At 35.9% G+C, this 25,430-nt stretch overlaps 1 protein-coding gene across 1 annotated transcript in view; it reads left to right on the forward strand.

The window, feature by feature from the left end:
• Positions 1-25,430, forward strand: part of LOC132557906 (uncharacterized) — a 65,824-nt gene that overhangs the window by 25,944 nt on the left and 14,450 nt on the right. Inside the window, exon 2 of the mRNA XM_060222430.1 lies at positions 21,094-21,366. Within this exon, the coding sequence (XP_060078413.1) occupies positions 21,094-21,366 (273 nt within the window). The remainder of the gene's footprint in view (positions 1-21,093; positions 21,367-25,430) is intronic.

Raw genomic sequence — 25,430 nt, forward strand, 5'->3', positions numbered from 1 at the left:
GTCTGCCAGAGAGAATAAAACCAAGCGTTCCTTGGATTCTGTATAGTCAGCTATCTACATATAGTTGTAAACCATTGGAAATTGAATATCTGTGCCTGTCTAAAACGAGTAGGGCGAGGCAATCGTCTAGACAGAAAACGCTATGATGACCTGGTGTGCGGCATATTTAGTATTTTATTAAGATAATTATCTTACTTTCTTTGGTGAAACATGCGTATGACACGCTGAACTCTGTGACACATCTCTTTGAACGCATTCTCACAAGTTGTCAGCCAAATTTGCTGACACGTATACGACAGCAGTCATTTATTTTCTATCGAAATTAAACAAAAAAAAATACATACAATACGGTCACTAACATCGGTTAAATACGATTTACCTTAAACATATGTAAAATCCATCCAACATAACAGTGAATGATATCAATATGAAGCGGAAGAAGTAAGGAAGTGATGTGAATGTATTTTCTAAGTCTTGTACTAAATGGACAAAAGACAATAATTGAATATCTATACCAATTTCAACGAAATATTCCTTTTTTAGAAAACTTTCAACGAACGCATTTCTGTATCTTCCCTGTCGTAATATTAATATCAATTAATTGTAGAAAAACTAATGATCCGTTTTATAAAATAATTAGACTTATATGGCAGGTGTTCGTGTAAAGGTGACGATTAGTAAATTAAAAAAAAAAATTTTTTTCTAATCTCGAAAAAAGAAATGGTTTCTTTCAAACTCAAAGTCGGACTTTTTCAAACAGATATTGATTTTACCATTGTAATAAAGACTGGTGACACCAAGGTCTAAAAATTAAATTACCACAGAGAAGAAAACCCACCAGATTTGTTATTAGGTTACACCGCTTTACTTATAAAGGTCACATGTCGAGGTCCTGAGTGTACTTTGTGAGGTATCGTCGATGTTGTGATACAGAACTACATCAGGAAGGCCTAAGGCTTCTGTGTAAAACAAACCTTGTTAAGAAAGAGATTTCAGATTAAAAACGATTATTCTAGTTCATTGTCAATTATTTTTCGCGAGAGAAGCTGCATCAATCAGCCCGATTGTGAGAGGGCTATCCTTATACATGTCACATCATATCGTAATCTTGCACAGCGCTGTTGCATGATCCTATTTGGAAATTTCACAAAATAATTACGACTTGATCGTAAATTTTTAAAAAATAAATCCTATTCGATAATTATAATTGAACACGCGAAGATTCCATGAATCACGACAGCTCTGATATTATAGAAGATTACAACCCCTGATTAGAAAAAGACAAATACTATTCTGTATCTTCCTAACCTTCCGTATCTCCCACGACGTGATATCCCTCTTGATTTCTTTATCTCCCTCCTTGATTTTTTTATCATTCCTTATCATTATGAACCCATAGTTCTTAAATATTGATATGACCTCCTGTGTCTCTTCTTATCCTTCTTTCTATCCAATATTGTCCTCCTCCAATCCCTACTAATCACATATGATATCTCGCTTTTCCCTTCCTGTCATCTCTATTTCAACACACCCCCCAACCAAATCCCCCACCCCCCACTCCCCATCCTGATATCTTAGTGATGTTCATTTCCGGTCCCCTTTACTCATGTTGTCCCTCCCTATGTCCCTGAAATACGTCCCAGTAACCCGCGTCGACGTTTACCATTAACACTTCCGATTGTCAGGGAATCACTGACCATCATCAATGTGCCCCGGTTTTTCTTCCCTTTGTCCCACTGTCTCGTCCCTTGTCCCGGTAGCTCTCTCCTTGTGAGCCTTTCCCACCACAGGCACTCGAGGCCAGGATATTATTTTTTAAACATTGATTTTTGTTTTAGCACTCATGACTGACGTTATTTAAACGAAATACCAGCAGAATTCAAGTTTATATGCCGGTTGACAAATCCGAGGTCCACGGTCATTAAAAATACACAAGGCAAGCAACTCCAGATTTTAAAAAATCGACCCCTCGCTTGGAAACTGGCTCAAAAATGTAGTTATGATAAGTTCCTTGTAAAACAATATGTATCCGTAGGTAGTGTGTATATTTACCTTTTATTTGGTGCATAACATTACAGGCAACGAGAAATTCACAATACGTACATGAGATTAACATCTCAATAACCGGAGATTTTATCGTCCATGTAATTATCTTTGACGGAAGTAACATGCCATTTCAAGGGCGGTCACTCCGACTTTTTGGGAGAGGAGTTCCGGATAGCACTATACCAGTGAACAGGTAAGAAAGATTCCGATGTCATTACGCGCGTAACTTCAAAATAGATATTTTTATTTCTACAAATACATTTGCGGGGATGGAAAAATAATGGCTGGGCAAAAAAGTCCACATTTGCCAACTCGGATACAATATCATGGTAAGGGATTATACAGAATGCATCAACTTTCAATCAAGCTGGCGGTAATGAGAATTTTTTTTTCAAAAAAAAAAAAAATAAGAAAAAAATCATGCAGATAATGAAATATTACTTTGACATTATATTCAAGGTCATGGATAAACCCTTAAATAACATCTTCTGATAACCAAAAAGGCATTGGGTCATGATATTTGGTCAGGAAGTCCATTGTATGGATGTTTGCCAAAAGATACAGTACCTGTAGCAATACAAGCCCTTTGGGCCTCTTGGTTAATAAGTAATATGTATTTCTTTTCAAATATTCTCAATAACTTGACAAAAATCACTATGGAAAAAATCATTTAATTTCCAATTTCTAAGTTAATATATTTCGATATTTTTCATAAATTGCGCCTTTTTTTCATTATCTGCATGATTTTTTTCTATTTTTTTTTTGAAAAAAAATTCTCATTACCGCCAGCTTGATTGAAAGTTGATGCATTCTGTATAATCCCTTACCATGATATTGTATCCGAGTTGGCAAATGTGGACTTTTTTGCCCAGCCATTATTTTTCCATCCCCGCAAATGTATTTGTAGAAATAAAAATATCTATTTTGAAGTTACGCGCGTAATGACATCGGAATCTTTCTTACCTGTTCACTGGTATAGTGCTATCCGGAACTCCTCTCCCAAAAACTCGGAGTGACCGCCCTTGAAATGGCATGTTACTTCCGTCAAAGATAATTACATGGACGATAAAATCTCCGGTTATTGAGATGTTAATCTCTCATGTACGTATTGTGAATTTCTCGTTGCCTGTAATGTTATGCACCAAATAAAAGGTAAATATACACACTACCTACGGATACATATTGTTTTACAAGGAACTTATCATAACTACATTTTTGAGCCAGTTTCCAAGCGAGGGGTCGATTTTTTAAAATCTGGAGTTGCTTGCCTTGTGTATTTTTAATGACCGTGGACCTCGGATTTGTCAACCGGCACATAAACTTGAATTCTGCTGATATTTCGTTTAAATAACGTCAGTTATGAGTGCTAAAACAAAAATCAATGTTTAAAAAATAATATCCTGGCCTCGAGTGCCTGTGTTTCCCACGTGTTAACGTTTTCCATCATCATGTTAGATTGCTTTAAATCCTGTAATATTCTTTTGTATTGGTCAGTTGTAGAGTATTTGGATCTGCCATCTCCTTGTGAATCCCAGATACAACCTCAGCACATCAATATTTTTTTCTCATATACTGTCAATTATTTTTTCTTTATAGCTATGCCATTGGGTTGATATTTCCAAGCGTTCATCAAACTTTTTTTTAAAAATCCGAAATTTGGTATTCTGCTTTAGGTAGGGAGCGTATTGTAAAGGTTCAAGAGAACAGTCGACTCTTTTGACGAAAATTGATTTTTTAATTTCTTATTGGCTGCATGGTATAACTGTTATTGTTGATGCGTTAGGAAACAAATGCAAACATTTAGCTTAGTCATTACTACATGTAATTAGATTATTCCTTTTTTTAGGCTAAACGTACTCAGTACGTACAGCCTATTGCGACGGCCTTTCAGACAAAATTTACCGATCCTGGCCTTCTCATTGGCTGAAATATCGGAAAGAGTTAGAGCCCTCTAGCGGCAATGTTCTGCGTAAATAATGCCGCGATCTTTCAAATCGCTATTTTAAAAGCATCCACAATAAGTTTATGTTTTTAATAACAATACGATTACTATACATTTCAAAAAAGAAGCACAGTGTGGTTGAACTATTGATAAATTTTGAACAATATATTTTACGGAATTTGCTCACGGACATCCCCGACCTGTGCTGTTGAAGAAGATAGAGCTGACGTGATTCTTCTCGCCTGCTGTGAATATTCCTAGAAAACAACCATATTAACCGTAAGCAGAGATACGTCTCTGCCGTAAGTAAGCAAAGAAATGGTGTCTTGTATCTTCAAAGTTTATTGTAACTGCATGATTTGATTTACAGTGTATTTACTGTATGACGGCTTATGAGTCCTTCTCGACATGACGTAAGCGTACAGAACACTGTACGTGCGAGTTGGCGCCATGATAAGAAGCTAGTCTGGGGGCTTGGTTTGAATTATTAATTAACAGCACTTATAAACAAACAAAACTTACAAACAGAACATCAATTTTGCTTTAATCCTTGTCGTTGTGGCAAGATAGTCTTGATATATAACATTACTTTACCTCATTAGACGTTACAAAATTGGACTGTTCGTCCCACGCGCATACCCGCCGATATGACACTTTTTCAGGTTTTTTACACCCACCGCCATGACACTTTTTCAAGTTTTTGTAGATAAAAAGTTTGCGCTTCGTAGGCAAGGTACAGTTGGTGCTCATGATTTATGAATAATATATTACCGTACTGATCATGATGTTGACTTTGTTATAACATATTTTTTGTCTTTTAGTTTTATTTGATGAAGGTTGATTGTGCTGATTTCTCTAGGTTTGTTAATGTGTATCAAAGTTCCTTGAAATGAAAATATTCCTTCAAACAAAGCGCGTATAAAAAACAAAATAATCATGTTTATAATTATCAATTAACTAGAACGAAATATTTCCATAACATATTTATTCATTTTGCGTGTCATTGTGACATTATCTAATGCATTGGAGATCAGAAATAGTAGTAGCTATAGTGAAAATATTGTAAATTTTGTATATGGAAGTCTAGTTTAATCCCATAGAACTATGTCTTTATAGATATAATTACTGGAAGAAAAATCTAACCATGATACTTCTAGGAAGATAGGCATGTAAATACATTTAATTATTTACACTTTTATCTATCTGAAATGCTGTGTACACCTTATCTACTTTCCTCAACTAAAAGCATAATTATAATAAGTAAGGACTATTACTTTGCAATACATTTAAAATAGAGAAGTAGGTATAAAGTCCTTTCGATTTGTCTAAATCCTCATTTGATAGGATAGTAATTGCAAAATCTTGGGTATTTCAAAGGTTTTATTTAGTCAACTTCATCATAGAGCTATTTATCATTTTGCTTGTTGGCGACAAATATATGGTTGTGTTTATTTTGTTATTTTATTTTTTTTTCTTTTAAGTTTATCAGCCTACGTGTATCGTCAGACAGTATGAGTTTTCTCCCTTGATTGTATCCGGAAAGCCTTTTATACGTAGTTATTACTCCGTGTTAACTAAAGCGTAGAGATTATGGGAAGATCCCCTTCTACTGCAGGTCATTAAGTAATAATAATTATTATTATAAAAATGTTGAAAAAATTATCTTTTAAAATTTAAATATTTTCAGTCATGCGAACCCACCTCCATCCATTTTCTTAGGACTTTGGCGAGTGTTTAGTGTGGTCACGCATGTCAGAAAGATGTTTTATTCGTTAACCCAATAAGTGACACTGGTTGTGTGGCAGGATATACGGGTTCACACCCAACATATTCTACGATAGCTGAATACGGGTTCACGTTCAAGGTTCTATACAAAATGTGTAAAGCTAAACACAATTCATTGGTGTTGTGAAGAAATGGTACATAAAAAAAGTCCGTTCTAGCTTGGCTGTGAAAATGTTATTTCATGTTTCAAATGCTTTTTGATGTTTATTTCGAGTTACAAAGCCGGGAACTGTAACAGTAACGATATAATTCGATATCTGTATGATAACAGTATTTGCTGAAATGACACTAGGATGGATGTTGTCGTTCTCTCCACCTACCAATTGTAGGAAACGTTTTGGCAAGTTCCCATCATAAACAATGTTTATGTCTGTGTTATCTGTATCAACAGGCAGATGGCTGCTATATTTGAGGTAGCATCAGACTGATGTAGAAATCACTATGGTGTGAACAAATTACACCACATATCGTATGTAAAAAAAAAACACCATGTTGTGGACAGCTTACACCACGTGTCGTACGTAATAAACACCATGTTGTGGACAACATACGCCACGTGTCGTATGTAAGAAACCTCCATGTTGTGGACAACATACACCATGCGTCGTATGTAAAAAAAAAACCACCATGTTGTGGACAACTTACGCCACGTGTAGTATGTAAAAACCACCATGTTGTGGACAACTTACGCCACGTGTCGTATGTAAAAACCTCCATCTTGTGGACAACTTACACCATGCGTGGTATGTAAAAAAACACCATGTTGTGGACAACTTACGAAACGTGTCGTATGTAAGAAACAACCATGTTGTGAACAACGTACACCATGCGTCGTATGTGAAAAAAACATCATGTTGTGGACAACTTACACCACGTGTCGTTTGTAAAAAACACCATGTTGTGGACAACTTACACCACGTGTCGTACGTAAAAAACACCATGGTGTGGACAACTTACACCATGCGTCGTATGTAAAAAAAACACCATGTTGTGGACGACATACGCCACGTGTCGTACGTAAAAACCTCCATGTTGTGGACAGCTTACACCATGCGTCGTATGTAAAAAAAACATCATGTTGTGGACAACTTACGCCACATGTCGTATGTAAGAAACCACCATGTTGTGGACAACTTACACCACGTATCGTACGTAAAAACCACCATGGTGTGGACAACTTACACCATGCATCGTATGTAAAAAAAAAAACCACCATGTTGTGGACAACATACACCATGCGTCGTATGTAAAAAAAAAACACCATGTTTTGGACAACTTACACCATGCGTCACATGTAAAAAAAACCACCACGATATGGACAACTTACACCACGTGTCGTATGTAAAAACCACCATGTTGTGGACAACTTACACCACGTGTCGTATGTAAAAACCACCATGTTGCGGACAACTTACACCACGTGTCGTATGTAAAAACCACCATGGTGTGGACAACATACACCACGTATCGTCAAAAGGACCCTGTCTTACAATGACTACTTACTAATAGGTAAATGTATTTGTACCTAACATTACGTTGTATCTATATAATCTTATCTATAGTGATCTTTCCCCATTTTCAATCACCTACATAACTATCTATCTATAACAAACCATTACCAACAGCTCTTGTCTGGATTAGAGACACTGTCACTGAACATGCCTAAAACCTAATTGCAATACTCTGGTGTCATTCATTACCACCGTCACAGTAAAAGCTCTCGATCTAGCCGTGCACGCTCCAATACCTGAAATTACGCGTCATTTTCTAAAATCGACGTTGTTTCCTGTTAAATTTGAGACAACAAAGTAATATATTTATGATAAATACATCCCTATGTCGAAGTTAGAACTGAATACAAACGTATAGCAATATCGTTACTGTTGAGTTGGAAATATTCGCGAGGATTTAATTTCGCTTTATTTACTCTGTATTTGCTGTGTTAAGATAGCACAAAAGAAATATATACTTTAAATGCCCTAATACTACATAAATGTACAGACATATGCAAAATTTACTGGAACAATTGCCAAATATATGAACACATTTCCACACTATGCGCTTTTGTATAAATTAGATAATGTTTAATCTTTATCTAATTAACATAAATTGGGAAACAAGTTATTTCAACTTTTTTTTCGAAAGCGCGCGAGGGGTCTCACATTAGGTAGAAAGAGAAACACACTCGAGGAAAAAACGAAACACTGCACCTTTTCACGCGCGTTCTGGAAATCGAACCCTACATGGCTTGGTGAAAGACGAGCGTATTACCACTACGCCACCCGACCACTCAGCTGTATGATGCTATGTACAGAAGTTTCCTTTTTAACTTAATACAACGCTTGCAGGTTATTGATGTTGACACAGCGAGACATTTATGCGGCAATAGTGCAATTCTACTTCACAAATATAGGAAATGCCAGCACATGATTCATATAACGTGATCTCCTCCTCTCTTTATTACTGATATTAACCACGCCCCTTTGTTAAATTTTCTATTCAATTCTGAACATTTGATCGGGAATTTTAGTTGAAATCGATTTGTAAAATAAATGAGAAGTAGAAATATAAGTTTAACCTACATTACATTTGGCGTGAAGATTGCATAACTTTGAATAAGATTGCCGACAAATGATTGATTTGTCTACGATGTTGTTCATATAAACTACATCAGCTGTAGAACATTGTGTATGAATGTTCAATCTACATCGTACTTTGGTAACAGTGTGACCCGACCACTTGACGAACAGTAACTTGTATAAAACAATTAACATTGTTTGGTTGCCATCGTCTCATTTACATACGAATGGTCATGCATATTTCTACAAATTTTGTCAATATTAAGATATTTCCTTAGTTAACAAACACAACGATCAATAGTAGAATGCTATTTTCATACAGTCTTTGTAAGCCCCGGGATTCTGTACCATTTTGACATGTCTACAATTCAACCGCAGTTTTGATTTATTGTTATTTCAACTCTTTTTCAAGACAGTGGTGGTAATAGCAATTCAGAGAATGAAATTAAAAAAGAAAAAAAAAACATCGATTTTAACGCGAGGTTTCCTACAGATACATACATTTGAATTCTGACAACTGTTCTAGCTTTATTTCCCGCTTCAGATGACGTTACAGCGTCAATTCATCACCGCAGCACTGTGGCGCAAGCCTCGCCCCAGGAATGATATTACATCACGAGAGATAGATTTGATTTAAAGAACACCTTATATCATCTGTCAGTGACTTTTTACTGTTGCTGACACAATTAATTTCAAACAAATCCACCCCTGAAGGAGCCAATGATATATACGGAATGTTTTCTTTCTTTATTACAATGTAGTCTGACGTATTTATGACAATCCACAATGTCTATAATAATTCCAGGCTCTTTTTTATGCTTTCATATCTGCAAAAAACGTTGTTTATATGAGAGTTTGAAAAATAATCGGTCTGTAATCATATAACGGGTACTGTTAGAACCTAAAAGCCCTCTAACATTGGTACTCCGCATTTTAATAAAACTTAAAATAGCATCAATGCGCACACATATTTCAGAATGTTCCTAATTTCAGATTCATTTTTTTTTATTCGAAGGGAAACTCTAAACTAACTAGTACCACTACTAATACAAACTCATAATTTCGTGGTATTGAGAACGTCCCTATACACAAGCTCATGATATTGAGAACGTCCCTATATACAAGCTCATGATATTGAGAACGTCCCTATATACAAGCTCATGGTATTGAGAACGTCCCTATATACAAGCTATTGAGAACGTCCCTATATACAAGCTCATGATATTGAGAACGTCCCTATATACAAGCTCATGATATTGAGAACGTCCCTATATACAAGCTCATGATATTGAGAACGTCCCTATATACAAGCTCATGATATTGAGAACGTCCCTATATACAAGCTCATGGTATTGAGAACGTCCCTATATACAAGCTTATGATATTGAGAACGTCCCTATATACAAGCTCATGATATTGAGAACGTCCCTATATACAAGCTATTGAGAACGTCCCTATATACAAGCTCATGATATTGAGAACGTTCCTATATACAAGCTCATGATATTGAGAACGTCCCTATATACAAGCTCATGATATTGAGAACGTCCCTATATACAAGCTCATGATATTGAGAACGTCCCTATATACAAGCTTATGATATTGAGAACGTCCCTATATACAAGCTCATGATATTGAGAACGTCCCTATATACAAGCTTATGATATTGAGAACGTCCCTATATACAAGCTCATGATATTGAGAACGTCCCTATATACAAGCTCATGATATTGAGAACGTCCCTATATACAAGCTATTGAGAACGTCCCTATATACAAGCTTATGATATTGAGAACGTCCCTATATACAAGCTCATGATATTGAGAACGTCCCTATATACAAGCTATTGAGAACGTCCCTATATACAAGCTTATGATATTGAGAACGTCCCTATATACAAGCTATTGAGAACGTCCCTATATACAAGCTTATGATATTGAGAACGTCCCTATATACAAGCTCATGATATTGAGAACGTCCCTATATACAAGCTATTGAGAACGTCCCTATATACAAGCTCATGATATTGAGAACGTCCCTATATACAAGCTCATGATATTGAGAACGTCCCTATATACAAGCTCATGATATTGAGAACGTCCCTATATACAAGCTCATGGTATTGAGAACGTCCCTATATACAAACTCATCATATTGAGAACGTCCCTATATACAAGCTATTGAGAACGTCCCTATATACAAGCTCATGATATTGAGAACGTTCCTATATACAAGCTCATGATATTGAGAACGTTCCTATATACAAGCTCATGATATTGAGAACGTCCCTATATACAAGCTATTGAGAACGTCCCTATATACAAACTCATGATATTGAGAACGTCCCTATATACAAACTATTGAGAACGTCCCTATATACAAGCTCATGATATTGAGAACGTTCCTATATACAAGCTCATGATATTGAGAACGTCCCTATATACAAGCTATTGAGAACGTCCCTATATACAAGCTCATGATATTGAGAACGTCCCTATATACAAGCTATTGAGAACGTCCCTATATACAAGCTCATGATATTGAGAACGTTCCTATATACAAGCTCATGATATTGAGAACATTCCTATATACAAGCTCATGATATTGAGAACGTCCCTATATACAAGCTCATGATATTGAGAACGTCTCTATATACAAGCTATTGAGAACGTCCCTATATACAAGTTCATGGTATTGAGAACGTCCCTATATACAAGCTATTGAGAACGTCCCTATATACAAGTTCATGGTATTGAGAACGTCCCTATATACAAGCTATTGAGAACGTCCCTATATACAAGCTATTGAGAACGTCCCTATATACAAGCTCATGATATTGAGAACGTTCCTATATACAAGCTCATGGTATTGAGAACGTCCCTATATACAAGCTCATGATATAGAGAACGTCCCTATATACAAGCTCATGATATTGAGAACGTCCCTATATACAAGCTCATGGTATTGAGAACGTCCCTATATACAAGCTATTGAGAACGTTCCTATATACAAGCTCATGATATTGAGAACATTCCTATATACAAGCTATTGAGAACGTCCCTATATACAAGCTCATGATATTGAGAACGTTCCTATATACAAGCTCATGATATTGAGAACGTCTCTATATACAAGCTATTGAGAACGTTCCTATATACAAGCTCATGATATTGAGAACGTCCCTATATACAAGCTCATGGTATTGAGAACGTTCCTATATTCAAGCTCATGATATTGAGAACATTCCTATATACAAGCTCATGATATTGAGAACGTCCCTATATACAAGCTCATGATATTGAGAACGTCCCTATATACAAGCTCATGATATTGAGAACATTCCTATATACAAGCTATTGAGAACGTTCCTATATACAAGCTATTGAGAACGTTCCTATATACAAGCTCATGATATTGAGAACGTCCCTATATACAAGCTCATGATATTGAGAACGTCCCTATATACAAGCTCATGATATTGAGAACGTCCCTATATACAAGCTCATGATATTGAGAACGTCCCTATATACAAGCTCATGATATTGAGAACGTCCCTATATACAAGCTCATGATATTGAGAACGTCCCTATATACAAGCTCATGATATAGAGAACATTCCTATATACAAGCTCATATACTCGTAAAGTTTTGATGATGTCTTTAATTCTATGTCAAATTTTCTGATACAAACCTCTGGTGTCGTGTTTGTTTAAAGAAGGCGTTCTTTTTATTGTACAGAAGGGTAAACAGTTTGTATAGCCAAGAACGAAGGTTAAATTTCCCTATGTGATTCACACTAGCTGTCCGTGACCTGTGTTTGTAGTAATAAAGTTTCGATTTCTGCATTTGTTTAATGGTTCAACACAAAAATGATAATTGCTATTATACATGTCATCTGGGGATTGTAAACAGCTCGAAATATCAGCCAGCTTTTTTACTGTAAATTTAAGTGCATGGAACATGTACTTGAAATGTCACGAAACAATTGGTTCTGCTATTCAATATGACGTGATCACTCCATTTCCAATAAAACCTCCATTGGATAGCGTTAAAATTTCTTGTCGTGCCGTAGAGGAGCTTTCAAGTGTTTCATTATAGCCTCTTTTTAATTTTTTGATTGGAGTACACTGGTGTCGTCAACGTGCACAAAGAGGACACGGTCGGTACACAAATACCGCGCACTCTGTCAATAGCAAGATGTTAAAAATTAAAATAACGGCGAAAGTGAAATTATATGTTAAACATTTTTCCTTCTCATAACTTACGACTTTATTCAGAAAGCATTACACATTGTGTCCATTTCTGGCGCGTAAGTTTAGTAGATTTGAAAACACCTGATTTCTCACAAGGGACTCAGTTATTGATAGTTATCATGGTGTCTGTAAGAACTGATGAATGAAACATGAATATGTCCATTCAGACACCTGTTACATTATTGTTACTAATTGATAGCTGTCAAATATGACCTTTGACCCTTTAACCGTGACTATTGACCATCTTAAATGATTAGGTATATACCTTTAATGTAGTGATGTTGTATGGTAAAAATGATCTGACTTTGTACAGAGATTCTTAACACGTAACAATGATTAGCCCGGGACGAGACGGGACGCAACACATCACTACGCCATCAATAAGAGCTAGTACTGAAAATGTGTACATCTAGCCCTGTAACGGTAATCAAACGGGTTTAAATCATACGACGGGTTTTATTTTAACCTGACAGGTGCCTCTGTCCTGTTTCTTATGTTTAATCATGCTTAGTTGTAATCACAGATATATGATGGTTATTACTAATTTAACGAAATAAATATAAATTATTGACTGTGTTGTGGGTACCGGACGTTTGAAAGCTATAACTACCCGGGTCTATATTATTTGTGTTGTGGTTACCGGACGTTAGATGGTTATAACTACCCGGGTCTATATTATTTGTGTTGTGGGTACCGGACGTTTGTTATAACTACCCGGGTCTGTATCATTTGTGTTGTGGGTACCGGACGTTTGTTATAACTACCCGGGTCTGTATTATTTGTGTTGTGGTTACCAGACGTTTGATGGTTTTAACTACCTATGTCTATATTATTTGTGTTGTGGTTACCGGACGTTTGATGGTTTTAACTACCTATGTCTATATTATTTGTGTTGTGGTTACCGGACGTTTGATGGTTTTAACTACCTATGTCTATATTATTTGTGTTGTGGTTACCGGACGTTTGATGGTTTTAACTACCTATGTCTATATTATTTGTGTTGTGGGTACCGGACGTTTGTTATAACTACCTATGTCTATATTATTTGTGTTGTGGTTACCGGACGTTTGATGGTTATAACTACCCGGGTCTGTATTATTTGTGTTGTGGTTACCGGACGTTTGATGGTTATAACTACCTGAGTCTGTATTATTTGTGTTGTGGTTACCGGACGTTTGTTATAACTACCCGGGTCTATATTACTTGTGTTGTTGGTACCGGACGTTTGATGGCTATAACTACCCGGGTCTATATTATTTATGTTGTGGTTACCGGACGTTTGTTATAACTACCCGGGTCTATATTATTTATGTTGTGGTTACCGGACGTTTGTTATAACTACCCGGGTCTATATTACTTGTGTTGTTGGTACCGGACGTTTGATGGTTATAACTACCCGGGTCTGTATTATTTGTATTGTGGTTACCGGACGTTTGATGGTTATAACTACCTGGGTCTGTATTATTTGTGTTTTGGCTACCAGACGTTTGTTATAACTACCCGGGTCTATATTATTTATGTTGTGGTTACCGGACGTTTGTTATAACTACTCGGGTCTATATTTTTTATGTTGTGGTTACCGGACGTTTGTTATAACTACCCGGGTCTGTATTACTTGTGTTGTTGGTACCGGACGTTTGATGGTTATAACTACCCGGGTCTATATTATTTATGTTGTGGTTACCGGACGTTTGTTATAACTACCCGGGTCTATATTATTTATGTTGTGGTTACTGGACGTTTGTTATAACTACCCGGGTCTATATTACTTGTGTTGTTGGTACCGGACGTTTGATGGTTATAACTACCCGGGTCTATATTACTTGTGTTGTTGGTACCGGACGTTTGTTATAGCTGCCCGGGTCTATATTACTTGTGTTGTTGGTACCGGACGTTTGATGGTTATAACTACCCGGGTCTGTATTATTTGTATTGTGGTTACCGGACGGTTGATGGTTATAACTAGCCGGGTCTGTATTATTCGTGTTGTGGTTACCGGACTTTTTATAGGCATATTTACCAGTGTTTATAATTTGATTAAAACAAGAGTCAGAGATGGAGATGTAGGCGATTGTTTTCTTTAGTTTATTGTGGCTTTACGACCCCGAAACGACATATAAACGTAGTTTGTAGTTTTGTCTTCACATTGAAATTGACCAACTGTTGCTTTTAAAACATTAGAAAATATAAAATCTATTAGAATCGATATGTCTCGTTTCCCCTGGCAGAGTTAATAAAATAATAAAACTTCTCTACGACCTTTTCAAAACTTTCAATATCACTTTAAGGTTAAAGAAAGATAATTCTGTTATAGCCGTTTTCAGAGAGGAAAGTTCCCCCGGGAAAGTTCATAATGCATTAAGTACATTACGTGTCATTTGGAAATTGAAATTGAATTCCGATGTAGGTATAAATCAACACAAACTTGAATCAAATTGTTTATTGAAAATATTGGTTCTAAATTCCTAGTGGTTTATTATCAAATTTTCTCTGCCAGACATTTTCAAATTTAACGGGTTTAATAACATCCAAAAATTATCTTGAATCTATTAACGGCGACATGAAGCCAGAAATTTACATCACATAATACACAATACGATTCATGCAATGTTTTTGCTCTCAAAACCGACCTGCAGCTCCAAACACCCACGGGAATATGATACCCAGACGTGATTGTGATAAATGTTGGAGTCAGAATATGACTTTATATTTAATTTACATGCATAACGTATTGTTAACCTAGGCGGCAATGTCAGTATTGATGAAAACATGGAGTTTATTAAAATTTATCAACCAATATTTCCAGGCTATCATTGTGTGCAAATAGATATTCTTAAAATGTATTTGACCAGTTTTGTATTGAAAGCCCTGTCGAAGCCATTATCCTTATGCTTTATTGGGTTATGATGTTTCCGGTTTCGAAGGGGGGTGGGGGTGGGGGTGGGGGGTTTTGGGTAGGATCCGTAGGTCTGGATTTGTTTGTTTGTTTATGCCTATGTGTACGATATGTAGTAATGTTGTATGTGTGTATTGTGAGATATTTATCCAGTCCGAGGTTCTGACTATCTATCCGTTATTTTTATTTTGTCTTAGTCGCAACTGATAGTCAGAATTCCTGTCTATATAAAATTAACATGCGACCTGTGTGACAAAGCAAATAAATGCTGTAAACTCAGTATCTCCATCAATTTCCCCAAACAACTTTACTCTACAACATATTTACAATGGTCACCACCATACGGATACTTGTCATTGTAAACTTACCGTTTCCGTCAATCTCGCGAGATTTAACTTTTTGATAGGTTGAAAGAGACATCTCTTAAAGAATATTCTGTATTGTATCTACTGTAAATGTTGGGTAAATTTTCCCAGAACAGTGTCGAGAGAATGTATGACATACTTTGCCTCAGTATACTAGTATTTCTGGAGAGTGCAAAACAAAACGCGATCAAAATCAACTTGGAGAATTTAGAGGGGTTCTTTTTGTATTTTTTTTTTTTTTTTTTTTGCAAAAATGTTGAAAAAATGTTAGGGTCGATATTAAAAGAAAGGTCGGTCGAGAAAGCGGAAACACAGATACTTTTTGTAATGGCGTGGTAATGCTGCTATTTAGATGGTGCGGGTACATTCTAGATTATGACCGATTTGTAGACTGTGAACAGTTACTATGAGGACTCGATCCAGCTAAGATATATACAATTACTAGTAGTTAGTACAGGAGACACGAGGGCGCCCTACTTGTCGCTAGCTTTAATGGAAACACTATTTTTTGCGTGACAAGGGACAATTGTTTCGCAATGCTAGACTCATCTTCTACGCCAGGGACTGACCTCTTTTCATTCTTGCCAGGATCTAGCCCCTGTACATCATGAAAACCTGGTCCAAAACAGGAGGTCACGAATAAGGATAATCCAATAACGACCAGTATATATGTATATGAAATTAGAAGTGGTTCCCCATATGACCAAAATTTTGTTTACCGAATAACTGGTAATGGCGAGGCAATTCAATTTCTAAGTCAAAATGGAGACAGACAGACAGACAGACAGACAGACAGACAGAAAGAGCAGACTGGAATGGCTTAAAATAGCAAACTGTAAGGTCTGAAACAGTTAGTGAGGCAAATAAACTTTTTGTTTTGAAATGAATTCATGATTTCAGGGTAAATTGAGCAAATAATTGTTTAATTCAACACACCCATGTGGATGTGTTTAGTCACCTATATAAACATCTCCGTTCTGTCTGTTAAATGAACAGCTTCATACATATGGAAATTGACATTAACATTTTAGAGACAGATAAATTCGGTCTACAAGGAATATTGTGCGATAGAAAATGGAGATGTTGACGCACCTGTTGTAGAACAATGGATATATTTAATTATCTGTTGATTTGTGTCCTAACTTATTATAGTCGGAATGTTATATTATCTATTGTAACGTTATATAACGGTCTAAAGTGTCTTTAATCTCTTTAGTGGTGTCTAGTTTGTAGTATAAGAAATTCAAACAAATAGGATATGTATGATGATGTCATTTATTTCACCATTAACTCTCAAAGCGAAGAGTCACATGGACTATGATGCCTGGTAGTTGTCCTTAGGTATTCAAGGTTCTAATTGCGTCACTACTGTGTTATGAACTGTCGCCATAACGACTGATGTCTTTCCACATAATCGTTTTTGTAACATCGACTGTCGTATATATTCTATAATAACCTCCAGACTATAGTAAGTTACTGTATACGTCAAATACATTACAATAAAGAAAAAAATGACGTAAAATCGTAGCGACATCCATTGTTTCGTTCTTTTTAAAATCTCCTTACAAAGTAGAAACAAATTCATTGTCTCCTTGTTCTCTTCAGTGGTCTACGTATATACTGTCTGTCATTCCCTCAGTTTATTCATCTTGATTTATAACAGTTTTCACTTTGACCTTTTAGAATTTCAGTTTGACCTCCAGAATTTCAGTTTTACTTTCAGAATTTCAGTTCGGTTTCTTTGTTGGACGCAGCAGGAAAAAAAAGAAGTTTGTTGCTTTGTGACTTTTCGTTATGTCATTATATTTCTGTGTCGGATATGTGTTCTCGTCAGCGACAAAACGGAAAAAGATGGAATGTCAGATGTAACACCAAATACATTGTACTGTAGGGAGGCCACTTTATCGCTGTCAAAAAGTCGTTTTATACATTTGAGTAAAAAATCGATGTCAACTACTTCTGTCGATTCTCTAGGGTTTATACAAATAGTGTTATACAATAGGCTGAGTATCGTCCTTCATTTACCCGTCTGCTTTCTGTGTGACATGAACAAGATAGGAACATGTTGGAGTAGAGCATTAATGCGTCTAGATATGGATTCAAAATCGTTTAAGCAAGTATTATGTATATATGTATTTATCCAATCCAGTTAGCAGAGATGTGAAGCCAATATGACATGGAATATCAACTGGCTAACACTCTCCGTGTAATTCCTCCGAGCATTCTCTCTGTTTCCTTTGGCTTCGTGGGATGTACAGCTTCTAGAGAAAAACGAGATTTTGATACCCAAATGGAAGCCGATTTCGAACCCATACAAGGAAAACATAGTTCATGGTATAATGATACAGAACGTGACGAGCTCGTGCGATATATCTACTACATAGATTGACAACATGTACGAAAACGATGGACTAGCACTTTTAGGAAGCCCTGTATTTACAGTAAATTTTCGGTACATGTCTGGCGGAGAACATATCGGAATATGTGGAAAATCAAACGCGCACATTAAGTCTCGCAAGGGTGGGCCGTAGTTAGGTTCTACACTAGATAGAACGGGCGTGTTTAAAAGATATGGAAAGATACCAGACATAAAAATATATACACACTATATACAAGCTTTATTATCATATTAGTATGGCATGTCAAACTTTGTATTATTCAATAATTTTACATTTATATACCGCTGTCAAGTAGTTTACATGCCAGAACGTATATTTAAGGGAGGGGATTCAGATGCATTCTATTAAATTGTACAAAAGGCACACAAGTAATTATCACATTTCAATGCAAATTTAGAATTAACTACAGTGTAGCAAAGTAGAAAAGTATACAGCTGTTTCATCCTTATAGAACTCGTCAGTGATGCCAGGGACCTAAATCGTAAAACTAAGTAGGTCACTAAGGAATATCAACATTGGTCAGAGAAATATCGAAATCCAGGTGCATTTACCGCAGGATAAGGTCATTTCAAACTGTTTCAAAAGTATATTCATATCTGTGTCACTATGAAAATAGAGTAGGACGTAACATAACAGCAGACCTAAGTTCACCAGCAGTGTCTAACATCTGCAATAATGACAAAAATAGTTAGCACAATATTGACATTTGAGGAAAGAATAAACAGAAAAAGAACGTAGAAAACAAAATCCAGTGAATGTATATTTTAAACACCATTGAAGCTGACCATGGGTTCAACAACGGCCTTGTCGATTCGACCAGACACCGCAAAGGATAGTTCTATACAATTACCACATAAAACCCTTTCTGACTGGTACCCGCCTCCTGGAATTATCTCCTACCACTCTGAGCATAGTTACACAAACGTACCAAACGTAATATGTATTTATAACTTGTCTAATGGTTAATTATATCACCAGGGCACCGTCCCGTTATTTTATCTAATATTTCGTCAATTTATCGGAGTCTTTGATTGTCCGGAGAAAGAGTCCGATAACTGATTCGTTTATTATTTAGTTAGTGAGTGTTGGTTCAGAGCATGTCTGTAGAGAGGTTTCCCGACCCGGGGGTTGACTGGTTTATACAGTCATGTATAACAGAATTATCTTCTTATTGAAAACACCGACGAGCATCGTCTGAAAAATATCAACACTTTCAAATCGAATTTACCTAATACTGTTTCAAAACATGATCGTTTGCATATCATCATATTTAGACTGCTAAGAATATCTAAAGTTTGGAAAAGTAAATTGTTTGGAAAACACAGGTAATTTCAATGTTTCACTTACATGTAACGCGATAAGTGATTTAGTGTAATGAAACGGCTACGGCACCTGATGCATGGATACAATGACTGACACCTGGTCTAAAATCGTATCATATGTGTTGTTTTCTGTTATTGTGGTATTTTCCAATTGATGATCCTTATATACGTGATCTTGACGTCACTTTGGGTCTTTGATTCATATAGCGGGATATTAAAAAAAATAAGGAAAAGAAAATGGTTATTGATGATTGAGAGGAAATAATTCGACCTCTGTGGTGAAGCAAGAAGCGGTTACATGTATTTTGTAGACATCCAAACCCGTTATAGATTGCATTACAGTAAAAAAAACTGTCTGGAATGACAAGGGTCTTCTCCAAACGTGTCACAATCGTAAATATGGAAATTGTATTAGAGGGCAACTCACTAAGTCACAACTATCTTTACCCCGCACAAGTCTGACTCCCAGTCCTCAACGTACCTCCATAATCAAGAAAGGGTAATTGAATTTGAAGATATTGAACTTTGAAACATGTCTGGCAAAAACAGACCTTCTGTGATCACAGTGCTAAGTTGGTTAAGTTAGTCCCAAAAGAACATGATGGATGTGAAATGTTTCTGTCTGACATCTCACTAATTTTTTTTTTTTTCAAATTCATTGCAGATGTTGATATAAAACTAGTAATCTAGTTAACAGTCCGAGAAGGGCACTCAACAACGCTCTCAATTTGCTGACATAAATGTTTACAATTTAGGAGACGCTTTTTCATTTGGGACTTGCGCTCTATAGCACTCTTCAGCTTGTAAAACATATTACGTTTTCTTATATGTGGCGCAATCTGATACATCATCATTGTTTTTTTACTCATACAACGTAAGTTTTGGTGTAAGAAGTTTAGATGCGTTTCAATTCATGACACACAAGTTTACGTAAATTAACTCAATGGCGCACTCCGATTCCTGTCACTGCAGATTCATGGATTTTCTTCTGTGTCATGCAAATAGGGACATAGAACGTCTATTTCTGATGAAGTCTTCGAACTACTACTGTGAAGGTCATTTTTGCAGTCCCTGTTTCCATGGACACATGCCCCACATTGATGTTTTGCGTTTCAGGACTTTGAAAGAGCTAAATCGATACCAAAACTTTGTTCAACAATTTTAGCGTCAATATACATCATAAACACGACTTCAGTTAAAGTTAGAAACACAAACCCAGTATGTCTGACACTGTCCTTGTCTGCAGTATTCGTCTTCATGATGGACGACATGAAACATTTTAGAGCCATTTAACAACGAGTTGTGATGATTGTGATTATTGAATTATTTCGCTCTAAACTTTCTGTTTTGGTTCCATTGGTTTTTCTGTAAGGATATCATTCCATTGTGTTGATATTTTCAACAATCACATTAGTTGAGTTCGCACTTTTATGATAAAATTGAGACAAACTGATTCTTATTCCAGTATCATTATACGTGTCTGAAAATGTCTAAATTTATTCACAGTGAGCGGCGATACAGCGTGTTCCCGAGCCAACAGGACAACAGACCTCCAGGGCTGTCTAGTGCAAATTTTATCCAGGGCTGTGAACAAGGATCTGTTCTGGTTTGGAAGTCTCTACCGAACTTTTTGCCCAGCTCCTGAAATACTACCACTTGGCTGTGCGAATTCCTCCCCGGGGGTAGAGGATAGCATCGTATCCCGAATCTTTTTCTCAGTCGGCATAGACGCCAATCTCGTTAAAAAATACATCAACATCAACTTCACTTCTCCTGCCGGTAAGTAGAGCAGTTGACAAGTATCTTGTTTTGTTTTGTTTTGATTTTTTTTAGTTGGGGCGGAGGATGTAAAGACCTTTTCTAGATCAATTAGATTCCTAGAACCGAAATGAAAAAAGGCACCAAACGACGTTAATACCAGACCAATATTTACGGAAGTACTGGTTTCGAACCTAAGAGAAACTTTATAATCTTTTGTAATGTATTAGAAGTCACTTGGCACACATTTGACTGGAAACTTTTATTTACCTTAGATCCATATACGGTTAGATTATACTACTCACACTGAAATTGAAACTAAAGCAGCTACCTATTGGAAAGTGAACAAAAAACACACGACTTCGGTCTGTTTGCCTCAACTTTCCGTTGTTTTCCTTATCATTATTTGTTAGTTGATATCTTAACCTGCCAGTTGAATGTCCTCGGTAACGAAAACATGTTATATCAGATTTTTTGTTTCATTTTCGAGACGAAAGAATATCATTCTTTGCTTCTTTTAGCTTTCCTGAACTTTACGTTTTCTTATGACCTTTCGAGAGTATCGCCCATACTTTCACATGCTGCAAACACATCCCTTATCCCTTTTGAAATGAGCTCCCAGCATTTTAATGCTGGTTTCTACACTAATCCAAAGACACTAAATGTGTTTTGAATTTAAACAAGTTTTAATTATTTCTGCCTACTTTGAATACTGAATAAGTACTTTGTATGTTGGATTAAAATGAAAGCCAACGAATAATCCAACCCTATCAACGAATCTAAACTAAACCTGCGATTATCGTCAGTATTCAATGTTACACAGACGTATAAGGAGTGATACGGGTTCACTTAAGGATATCTTAATATCATCTTTGATCGGACATAAATCGATATAAAACAAATTCCAATTTGATATCATTTCACTTTTCTATTAACGTTTGCGTTACGTCGTTCGTCGTTGTTTTCTTTGTTATCAAAAGTTGTTCTCTTTTTGCCAGAAGTGGAGCGCTTAATAAGCCGTTGTGTAAATGTAATAGAAATATTTCTGCCTGTTTAATGATGCAAGAAAAAAAATTAATATTCTAAGCACAGTGACCCTTTCTTTTTATCATAAAAAATATTTTCATACATCATTTTTCTATCAAAGTATGAAGTCTTGAAAAAGGTTACATGTCAGTTTTGGAAAATAAAGCATTTAAGTAATTATTCGAAATTTACATTTTTCGGTTGCTATGGAAATTCGCGGCTGCAAATCAAATTGAAAATTAGCATTTTGAGATAGCTTATTATCCAATATCATTTTATTGCTTTTTAATGAAAAAAAACTTTTTGGTAATCTCGAAAAACTGAAAAAATAAGCGAAAATGCATATTTCCTATAACACGTATTCTGACACCTTAAGTGGTAAAAGAACGGAGGCGACATCTTTTTAGTTACCCTATGCCGTCTTACTTTTCAAATTTTATCGCCAGAACAAAAGATATATTTAAAAGTTTTGGCATCATACATCCTTAAACTGTGTCTTGGGATGCCGCATATCATTCGATTTGAGGCGCTGGCTAAGTCGAAATTGTTATGACTATTTTGAGATTTCAAAAAAGTGACTAAAAGTCTGAAAATGGGGGAAAACATAGACACTGTTAAAAGAGCACTGATGGCTTTTGGGTTATAAAGGATGAAATGAGACAAATTATCAACCATTTAAGTACCACCTTGTGTAATAATGCACACGACCCAGGCACTTAATCCATACATATATATATAAAGTCCTGTAATAATGTAAGTACTCCACAGTACTTATACTGTCGTTTTAGCGTTCGAAACATGTCTATCTCGGAGAGGCATAAAACGGTAACGCGAGCGCCTCTATTCCCAGTAAGTCGTAATATTTACTCTACATACATCTGTCATTTTTTTCATATTTCCAGACAGATCATAACTTCCTTAACTCTTACAGAAAGTGAATACATTTTATGCTGTAGTATTAGAATATATCATATTATAACTTCTCTGTGTAAAACATATAGATAAGTCTGACAAAGCTCGCTAGCGCGTCCCGTAAATATTACAAAGTCGTTAACATTCTCAGCAAAAAAAACAAGCTGACATCAATAATGCTTGTTTAAAAATATTCAAACACCAGTTGTAAAATATATCGCGCGGAACACAAATATCTCGTTATATATTAACGTGTCCGCCTTTCCAAACATTACATGTATGACTTATGCTTTTTGGTGACGTTCATACAAAACAAGATGATGTCTCAAATAGCAGGAACAGAGTGATGTTCAAATTTGTAAAAATCATCGATTTTCTGAGCTCATGAAGCTACGATAAAATGTGTTGAGCGCGAGGAGACCATTGATAATGTTCCCTTCATTGAACGAAATACCAACTATGGGTGATATTTGTTTTGAATTTTATCATTAAATTCAACATGTATTAACAAAAGCAATGTGATTCGTAAAGTGTTGTCCTTTTTTCACAGCAACTCAGCATGAACATTGTACTAGTTTAAATGTCATATCCATCCTTTGGGTTCATGTTTCACTGTATATGTGATGTATATATGATGCCTGTTGATCACTCGTGCTTGAAAACATTTTGTAATGACACTTCACCAGTCAAATATTTTCCTTTACTAAAAATTTTATTTTTTGCTGTATGCAGTTGTCACAGGATTATGAAGTGAAACTCACAGGATCATGAAAAAGGCAGTCTGTTTCACGATTTCGTGGCCAGGTGTAAATATATAATCAATTAAGTTTGATATGGACGACGTGATCAAGTCTGCATTAAACCTGAAATTCTGGAAGCTAAAACTATTTACATTAAGATATATAAACATCAGTTGTTTGACGAGGTCGTCCAAGACCGTGTTCGAAAGGGTCATACTTAATTATATTTACAGATCCATACATATTGAAAATCGAAGACCAGACAGAGTTCAGTAGGTCATGTTTCATTTACAGTAAAATACAGTGTATTAAACTCAATTAACTCACTTCCAATCAGAGATAATTTCAATAACATAACACGAATGGTTAATTTACCAAGGTATGGCTTATTGCATGGGGTATTGATTGTTTGTTTTTTGGTTTATTTTTGTTTGAGTTTTCGGAGTTTTTTTTTTTTTTTTTTTGTCTTTTATTTGATGTCGTATTATTTTAAACCGTTTCCTTATCCCGTCAAGTGATAATAGTAATAACATTCGCACGCCAAAAAGACACAATTATCAATATCTATCCATTATCCAGTTTCCTAGAGTTATGAAAGAAAAACTCGTTTAAAGCTTAAATGGAATACAGTCACCTTCACAATAGTTTTGTTTGGTTTTTTACTGACTTTATTCCATGTTTCATCTTTTATGACGGTGTATGGGTACCCCGAGTTGTCACGTAACAAACAGATGCGTGAAGGCACAGCCATGCAGCATAACGAATCATTGAAAGTGACATTAATGTCACGTGGTAATATCTGCGGATGAAGTATAGGTTATGTCACGAATATGTTTTTAAAAGTACTACAACGGGAAATGAATAGATCGTAAATACACGGATACTTGCGGTAAAGTCTCTAGGCATGTCTACTATAGCTTTACAAATATGTATGCCCAGTTACTATCATTTATCATACGCAGCACGAGGACGACGTATCAGCCCAAGCGCTATATTACCTTTAAAATGGTCAACTGGGGAACTACAGATTACCGTGGTATATGCAGGCATTTTGTGCGTGTTTTGATATATGATATTAACAACAATCGTTTGTACTATTGACAGTGGCGGAATATTGCGCCTGAAGTAATAAACACAGTCTGCAGATGTGTCAGGTAACGCAGAAGAAACGATTACAACCACACCTTTTAGATGTTGGTTTAAATCTGTGTATTACTCAGAGGATTACCCGACCCCGAGAAACTCAATTACATGTCGCTTACTGTTGATTACGTGTTTACGAAATGGCAGCTTGCTTTATCATACGTTTTAAGTTGCAATTTCAAACGAAGAAAAACTATGTTATTTCTTGTATATTTTTTTCTGAAAAATAGACAAGAGGAAATTAAGAAAGGACAAAATAACAGA

Source organism: Ylistrum balloti, unplaced genomic scaffold, assembly GCF_031769215.1.
Source record: "Ylistrum balloti isolate Yb309-2 unplaced genomic scaffold, AGI_CSIRO_Ybal_v1 Utg370738, whole genome shotgun sequence".
Lineage (NCBI taxonomy): Eukaryota > Metazoa > Mollusca > Bivalvia > Pectinida > Pectinidae > Ylistrum > Ylistrum balloti.